This window comes from Festucalex cinctus, chromosome 6 (assembly GCF_051991245.1).
Source record: "Festucalex cinctus isolate MCC-2025b chromosome 6, RoL_Fcin_1.0, whole genome shotgun sequence".
Lineage (NCBI taxonomy): Eukaryota > Metazoa > Chordata > Actinopteri > Syngnathiformes > Syngnathidae > Festucalex > Festucalex cinctus.
In genome coordinates, this window is record NC_135416.1 from 8659106 (window position 1) to 8667158 (window position 8053).

General features: G+C 39.9%; 1 protein-coding gene across 3 annotated transcripts; it reads right to left on the bottom strand.

Moving 5' to 3' along the window:
• Nucleotides 1–812: 812 nt before the first annotated feature.
• Nucleotides 813–7876, bottom strand: LOC144021146 (mitochondrial glycine transporter B-like). Of its 3 annotated transcripts, none has more exons than XM_077525196.1 (8): nucleotides 7466–7876; nucleotides 5076–5150; nucleotides 4477–4601; nucleotides 4224–4308; nucleotides 3286–3465; nucleotides 2987–3155; nucleotides 2731–2894; nucleotides 813–1527 (listed from the first exon to the last, which is right to left on the bottom strand). In XM_077525196.1, exons 1-8 carry the CDS (start codon nucleotides 7478–7480, stop codon nucleotides 1405–1407), a joined length of 936 nt encoding a protein of 311 aa, XP_077381322.1. In that variant the 5' UTR covers nucleotides 7481–7876; the 3' UTR covers nucleotides 813–1404. The 3 variants fall into 3 exon arrangements, with proteins under 3 accessions (XP_077381322.1, XP_077381323.1, XP_077381324.1); XM_077525197.1 differs by having other exon boundaries at nucleotides 5076–5566; XM_077525198.1 differs by lacking the exon at nucleotides 5076–5150.
• Nucleotides 7877–8053: the final 177 nt, after the last annotated feature.

Consider the following 8053-nt stretch of genomic DNA (forward strand, 5'->3'; position numbering starts at 1 on the left):
TTCCACAAATAGTGGCCAATAGTCGCAGTTTATTTACTGCGGGCATGTATTTATTAGAAAAATTTCTTTCATTTTGGATGAAGCCATCAAGTCAGTCTATTAAAGTGCTAAAACTCTCTACATAACAACATAACACACGGAACTCAATTACAACACATATTATAACTGCACTTTAAGCCATTAAATGCCTTTCATGTGCTGCTAATTTGGTTAGCAAAAGGCTACTTTATGTCCAATTGGGTCTGTGAATCAAGATTAAAATTATAGGTACAAGTTTTATTTTCCTGAGGCTTCTATTTCAGTCGTGAGACGATGAAACACATTACAACCAATTAGATCACAGCCACTATTTGAGGAAATGTGCCATTTAAAATATGAAACTTGCGGTTTTCTTTTTCACTCCAATCCATTTTCATAGATGCAGCCCCCTTCACTCCCGGCTGTTTTACTGGATTTGGACTGATTCTGCAAGGCCCACAGAATATTGTGTTCTACTGCTATAAAAGCATGGAACCCACCAAAAGAAAGATTACATCTGTTCTTTCATCAGGAAAAAAAAAAGTGGATTTCTGTTTCCGTTTTGCAGCAATTAGCATTATAATATAGCTAAGTTTCATCATCATTCACAAATCTGCTTTGGAATTGTTGGGAAACACCTTGTTTTCATCATGGCCCTGGTTGATCTCTTATACTCTGCTGCCACCTGATGGTGGTTTTTGTAATTACTACCATTTTTTTCACCTGCATCAAAGCGCTAGCATAAAAAAAAAAAAAAAAAAAAAAGAACGTATAAAAACGTCTGAGACACTTAATACATTTAAAATAGAACATATTTATTCATTTTTTGGGCAGCAAATGAGCTAATTTCTGAGCAAAACAAAATTGGGAAAATGAATAGTGACCTGCTACTTGCCTTTAAAAAGAAACGAGTAAATATATAAAAATAGAAAAATTCTAGCTTGAGACTACGGATGATCAAGTCAGCTGCAAATTGTCGACTACTTTTACTATTAGTTTGAGTAACCTATTGAAAGCATAGCTCTGAGTAGTAATAAAGAGTAGCAATAACCCCCCCCCCCAATAGTGCACGTGTGTGAGCACTTGTGATTGTCTTAGCCTAAAACTAAACCCGTTTTCTTATTGGTAGAGGTTTATTGGCAAGTAAGAAACCCTGCTCAGTCGTATGCAAGTTCTAGAAACATGACCAGAATTCAGTACAGCTCAACCGCGAGTGTTGCTACTTTGTACAGATTTTGATTCTCAAGACAGTTGAAAATCTCACACCCACACGTATTGAGCACATCTTCACAAGTAGTTATAATAATTTAGCAACAAACTCACTCACACTCAATCGCTCTCACGCTCCAGGCTCGACGATATTTTTGAATTGCCTCGCCGCCGTCTTCAGGACTTGAGGCCCATTCGAGCCATCAGCTGCTCGTAGACAGTCCAGGCCATGGCGGCCATCAGAGTGCGGCGGAGGGACCGCGGTACGGCCCCGCGGAAAAAGCCGCTCGGGCCGTGTTTCTGAGGAGGAAAACGACATGCAAAAGTTATGCCTTTAAATAACCTTGCTCAAACATGACTCAACAATGCTGCGTTGGCGGCGCGTAGCAAACATCCCAGTTGGAACTCATTGGAGTCAAAGCTCGTCTCACACATTTTAAAAGGGATATTTGTCTCATTAAGCCTGTTAATTAATGTGATAACTTCATTATTTTTTCATCAACAATTAACATCTTTAAAAACTAATTTTGCCACTGTTGTTGTTGATGTTGACTGAAGGTGACATCACCTGTGCTGCACGACCAATCAGGGCTCGGTTTGAAAACGAAAACAGGTGAGCCGTGATTGGTCGTTACCTACTTCCTCAGCACAGGTGATGTCATCTTCTGTAGACAGCAAGTGGAAAAAACGTGTTTTTAAAAATTAATTGTGTATGAAAAATGATGAAGTTATCAATTTAATTCTAGACAATAGAGGTGTGCAATTAATCAAAATTCAATTACAATTTCAATTATTACTTTATTATTATTATTATAAATCAACATAATCGTAAAAAAAATATGATTACCGGTAATACTAATTTTTGTGTTGTTTAAATTTATAGATTTGCAACTTTTTCTAATTTCAAAATAACTAATTAAACAAAAATTCTGTTTAATCCTAAAGGAACTTGCATAATTATAGTGTTTCAAATAATTTTTGCAAATAATTTGCCTTAATATTCTGCACTCCAACTTCCTGTTTTTGCCAACATAAATAAATATATTAAGTATATTTTATTATTTAGTTTGATCCAAAAGGAACTTTCATAATTATAGTTTTTTTTTTTTAATTGGTCTTAATATTTTTAAATATTTAAACATTTTCTTGTTTTGTACCAAAAAAAATAAATAAATGAACGTCCTACTGCACGGTGCACAAACTGCATGCCAACTTCAAATTTTTGCCTACATACATACATATAAACATTAATAAATAAATACACAAACAAACATTATAAATATATATTAATATAAATTCTCTTTATATATATATATATATATATATATATATATATATATATATATATATATATATATATATATATATTCCCCCCCATAATTGAGCAGCCCTACTAGACAAAATATGAACTTTTTATTGCTGAAAATGGCTCAATGAGTCAAGTATTCCTGTTATTGAAATGAAATGAGATGTTAAAAATCATTATGAGTGCTTATCACATACCTTGTAGACGTAGCGAATAGCATCCGTTGTGCTCCAGTGCGACGGGCTGACTTGAATGTGCGTCTTCACCACATCCGCCGGCTGCGTGACCAGCGACGCCATGACACCCGCCACCACGCCGCAGCTGAAGTTGACCAGGGGCATGTAGACCGACGATGTCACCTCTAATAATAATTAAAAAAAAAAAAAAAAAAAAAAAAAAAAAAAACATTTACAGTGTGGTGTTATTTTCTTGGGCGAGTGCGTTGGCTCAAACCTGGAGGCAGCGTCTTCTTGGTCTGGCTGTAGAACATGACGTAGATCCCGGAGAAAGGGGCGTCGCGCAGCAGCGTGGCGGTGAGGCCGGAGAACAACGCTCGCACCCCCTCCGTCTCATACATGCTCCTCAGAGCCCCGGTCACGCTCACGTAGTTGTAAAAGCCGCTCTTGAGACATAAATATTATTTCATTATATTTATTTACGGGACATTTGCTAATTCAACCGTGTGCACTCATCAACAGGGCCAGGAAGCATTTTGTCAGGTCAGCGTGCCCTCCCGGTGGTTGGCATTTTACCTCAAAGCGCGTTTTGATGACGGTGAACGGCAGCATGCAGACGCCGGCCACCGCTCGGGCGCCGGCCCCCAGCAGCACGGCCTCGCCGGCGTTGGGCGCCCGGTCCAGGAAGAAGTGCTGCTTGAGCGAGTAGAAGGTGCTGAAGTAGATGCCCACACCGGGGATGCAGCGGACGAAAGACTGCCACGGGGAAATCAACGTAACATCAAGACTCAGAATAACTTTTTTCTTGTTTAGTTTTATGGAGGAGCTTTGCGAATAAATGACTTCATTTGAGGAACTACTTTCGAAATTTTGAGGATTTTTTTTTTTTTTTTTTTCCACAACAGTGGAGCTGAATGTTGTGCAGCAGCTCTCTAATAAACAATCACTTTTTTTTTTTTTTTTAATAATCAACTGTTTTTGTTTCTTAAATTCATATTGAACATAGCACCTACTAGAAGTTCTGGAAGTGTTGAAACGAAAATGAAAAGCAGGACAACGTGGCCCAAACTACATAACTCACCTGTCAAAATTCAAATTAAGTAAGGCTATTTTAATTATAACAAAGAAAATATCTAATGAACAAATTGTTTGATTACAGGTTCATTCTAATGAGAATATTGTACAAGGGTTCAATTATTTCAGTATTTAAAAAAAAATACAATATTCAGATTCAATTAACACATAGTTAAGTACTATAATAAATAAATTAAAAATAGATTACATTTTCCACAATAATTTAATTTATTGCAATGCACCTGCACATGCATAGTTGCATTTGGCCACCTGGGGCCCAAAAATGAAACTGCACACACCATTCTTCACAAGAGGGTGAGAAATTCAAACCCGAGTCCAGTCTGAAAACTATTGGCCAGAGGCTTGCGGGCGTATCACCCATCGTGAACAGCTAAAGAGGTTGAACACTCAAAACTAGTTTTGCTGGCTTTGATACTCACAGGAGAAACTCCTTTCCACAAGCTGAAGACATTTTCTGTCCTTATCACGTTGATGAAAACACTGAACATCCCCACTTTTGGTGAACTGCAATGGAATATAAACAGGGACATGTGAAACAGTGCTCGGTGACCGACACAAGACTAAAAATTCCCTTTGTAGGTCATGTGACAGCCTCCAAGCACGTGTGCCCTTTTCAGTTCGTACCGGGAGAGCATGTGTCAAAAAATAAACGCTTATTCACGCAAAACACACCCTGGCTTGGCGTTATTCTGCAAGGTCTGCAGCCGCGTCTTCACCAGGTCCAACGGCTGGAAGAGCAGCGTGGAGCATGTGCCGCTGAGCGAGCCGCACATGAAGGCTTTGAGAGCTGGATGAGCCTGAGGACACAAAAAGGACGGATGGAGGGATGGAGAGAGGAGAAGAGGGGACACACAAAGCACAGGGGGGAAAGGGGAGATGGTCCGGGGGGGGACATTATGATGGCAACAGTTACCGACCTAATTAAATCAATGTCAACAAATGTGCGTGAATCACAGCCCATTTAGTTTGTTCGTTATCCCTTGCCGAATAAAGACTGTTGACAGAGGATGTCTACTTCCCACGCAGCCGAGATGACAAACACACGCACAAGGCTGTTCACACACATGCTCATGTCCACGCAATGAAAAGGTAAAAGTGCAAGACGGGTGCGCTCAACACGCACATACAATGAATTCTCTCTCTCGACAGGGATACATAAACAAACACGCACGCAGAAATAAACACAACAATGGTGAGCCATGAAAGGAAAATAATAATAATAATAATAATAATGATAAGTTCACATGCTACATTCCACTTCTCCATCCTACCTTCCCTCCCAAGCTACTTGGCCTCGGGCTGGAAGGCTGGTGTTTTTCCTGCATGTTGGCCCGGTTCACCTCACACTATTGAAGTGATGGCGCCGTCGCAAAGTGCATGAAGAATCAGTGACCGCCACAGACGCAGAAAGCCACAAAAAAAAAAAAAAAAAAAAAAAAAGGCTCTTCTGAGGCTGGCTCGTCATCAGCCCTCCCCCAATTTGCCCGCCAAAGCAGCGGTTTATAATCCGGGCGATGCTTTTCCACGGGCTTCTATCTTTATCTCGCCGAGACACGCTTGCACATCTGCCCACCCCCTCGCTGCTGCGCCGCATCTTTGTCAAATGGCATGAGTCATGGCATGTTGCTCTGTGTGTTGCGTGGACTTCAAATGTATGTACGGAGCCGCCATGTCGAGAAAAATGACGGTGGAAGCTTTGAGGCGGTGATTCCACATCATCATCAGGGGTGTATGATAAATGATCCAAGTCAACTTCATTGGTCTGAAATGAAAATTTGTTGAGAACTAAAAGTGTATCAAGCTACAGTATCTATTCCAGTCACATAGAATGACTGTCTTGTAGAACAATTCAATGTCCTTCGACGATACAATTCACCTGTACAGTGGAACTTCGATTTAAGGGACTCGGAACCAACGGACCTCGAATTTAACAGACGGAAAATAGTGTCCGTTTCCATTTTTGTCCGTTTCCATTTAGCATGTTAGTTTAGGCTAATATGTTCGCTAATACTAACGATGAACCTCATGTGAATGTAGTTTAGTTTGTGTGGAATAATGTAAAGGATGAATACGGTTGTTTATGTAACATGGGTATGTGGCTGTGTATATGCTAGATTGCATGGTTTTGATGGCTAATTCTTATCCAAGTTGCTATAGTCCACAGTAAAGAAATCAACAAAATACCAGTCTCCGTTTTAAATGTTTTACCACCATCTTGTGGTAATATAGGCAATTACAAACCTCTTTACTCCCCCTTACGAAGGAGTCAATTATCCACAGATTTTCACTGATTTATTAAGCTGTTGTCTTTAACTCTTTGACTGCCAAAGACATTTAATGATGATTAGTAAAATTCCAATGAATGGAATGCGATCTTTCATTGAGGAGCCACATTGTATATGTAGTAAAGACAAACAATATTCTTTTTGCCTTGAAAGATGAGTTAAAATGCTCAAAAGCGGCTGGCACTGTGTATTTTTTTGTTCTGTTTTTATAACGCCTGGCAGTCAAAGAGTTTTAAAGGGGACATACAGTGAAAATCTTTTGGGACTTCCAAAGTCTCTTTTACGAAACAGCAGCAGCCATTTTGTCCATCTTGGGGACGCCAATTTCCTTTTTATGGTGTTTACATTTTGGTCCTGAACAAACGATCGCAAGTTGTCCCTAAACGTTAACCAATGTTGTGACACAGTAGCTTGTTTTAACGATGCCCTAACTTATATTGACTCATTCAATAATTAAAAGTTAGGGGATTGTGAAATGCACTGCCTAGTTTTTGTGGCCAGTGTGAGTACAGTCAACCCTTGCCGATATATGAAATTGTTTGCTCAAGGTTTTTTCCCTGTACAAAATAAAACCCGAACCAAAATGTAATTGTAAAATTATTTGCTGAAAAACACACCTATTCACGATAGGCGAATGGTGACTTTGCATTGGTCTGTTGTGATGGTGAACGAGCTGTGCCAAATGTTTTCTTGTCAATTTACATTCCCACTGGAACTGATTAACAGCATTTTCATTTATTTCAATCAGGAGAGATGATTTGAGATACAAGTGTTTTGAGTTCCAAGCGTGGTCAAAAAATTAAACTCATATCTCCAGTTGGAACTTTTTTTTTTTAACAATTTGGAAAAATAGTGAAATTGTAATTTATTTTTCTCAATATTGTGATTGAAATGTTAATCTGTATTACAATAGATAGTGCATTAGAATATACATAAACGTTTGGTCTCACAGGTTAGTCTTACGCTAAAATAAAGGCAAATAATCAATTAAGATGAAAGACAATTTATTTACCTGTTGGATCATTAGCTTTAACTTATAAACCATGCTGTCTTTTGTAAACGTCTCAAAATGAATGGCTTAATCAACAAATCAGTTATCAAACTAATACAACAACTGTCATTGTTTTGCTTTGTTCAAATGCTCTCTATGGTGTCTCTTGCAACCTTTGGAGTGACCCACGTTTACAATGGAAAATGATTTTAGGCTCTATGTTAATTGTCATGCTCGTTTTAATTTCGTGGCCGTCCTGCGAATAATGAGTTACCGAAATAGCATTTTTAGGGAGGCGTCTAATATTCGCGAATTTATGCTATTCGCGGTGGGCAACTGTCGCTAAACCCCCGCGATTAGCGAGCGTCCACTTGTTTTCACTCACCGTGGCGAACTCCATCCTCACGCCGCTCGAGCTGGGAGCCGAGCCTGAGGTATCCTTCTCGCTGACCCCTCCCGTTTTGACGGCGCTTGAAGTCAGAAGTCAAATACCAGCGCAGGCAATAAAAGTGATGGCCTACGAAGGTGGAAAGTGGCGAGCTAGCATCGGCTAATGCTAGAAGCCCGTGTTGTGTCGCAAACGGCATGCCGCCTGAAAATGCATCCCCTCTCGCGGGAGCGCGCTTACGTCACCCTTTCGATTTAAAGTTTGCGGCACAACACCGGCGTTGAAAATGGACGCCAGCACGCCTCACTTGCAGCCGGTGTCGGTACCGGGCGACATTTAAAGGGATACTTCTGTCAAGACGCTATATCGGTGACTCCTGTACGATCGGTGACGCGCATGCGCCGAAGAACAGCCATCTTGGATCGCCAACTACGGCAACTACACTAGAACAAATACCTTTATTTGCCTGCGCGACCGTGCGCGTTCGTAAAAACACGATACAAAATGAAAAGAAAAACCAAACATACAGTTTGATATATTTTAAAGTAACTAATTTGTAATCCTATAAGATTAACATTTTACTTT

Bases quoted from the DNA above. Each gene is read 5' to 3' on its own strand.
- LOC144021146 (XM_077525196.1), bottom strand. The intron at 4,309-4,476 runs GTGTGTTTTGCG...ATTCCATTGCAG, and splicing joins CAGAATAACGCCAAGCCAGG to TTCACCAAAAGTGGGGATGT. The intron at 3,156-3,285 runs GTAAAATGCCAA...TTATGTCTCAAG, and splicing joins TCATCAAAACGCGCTTTGAG to AGCGGCTTTTACAACTACGT.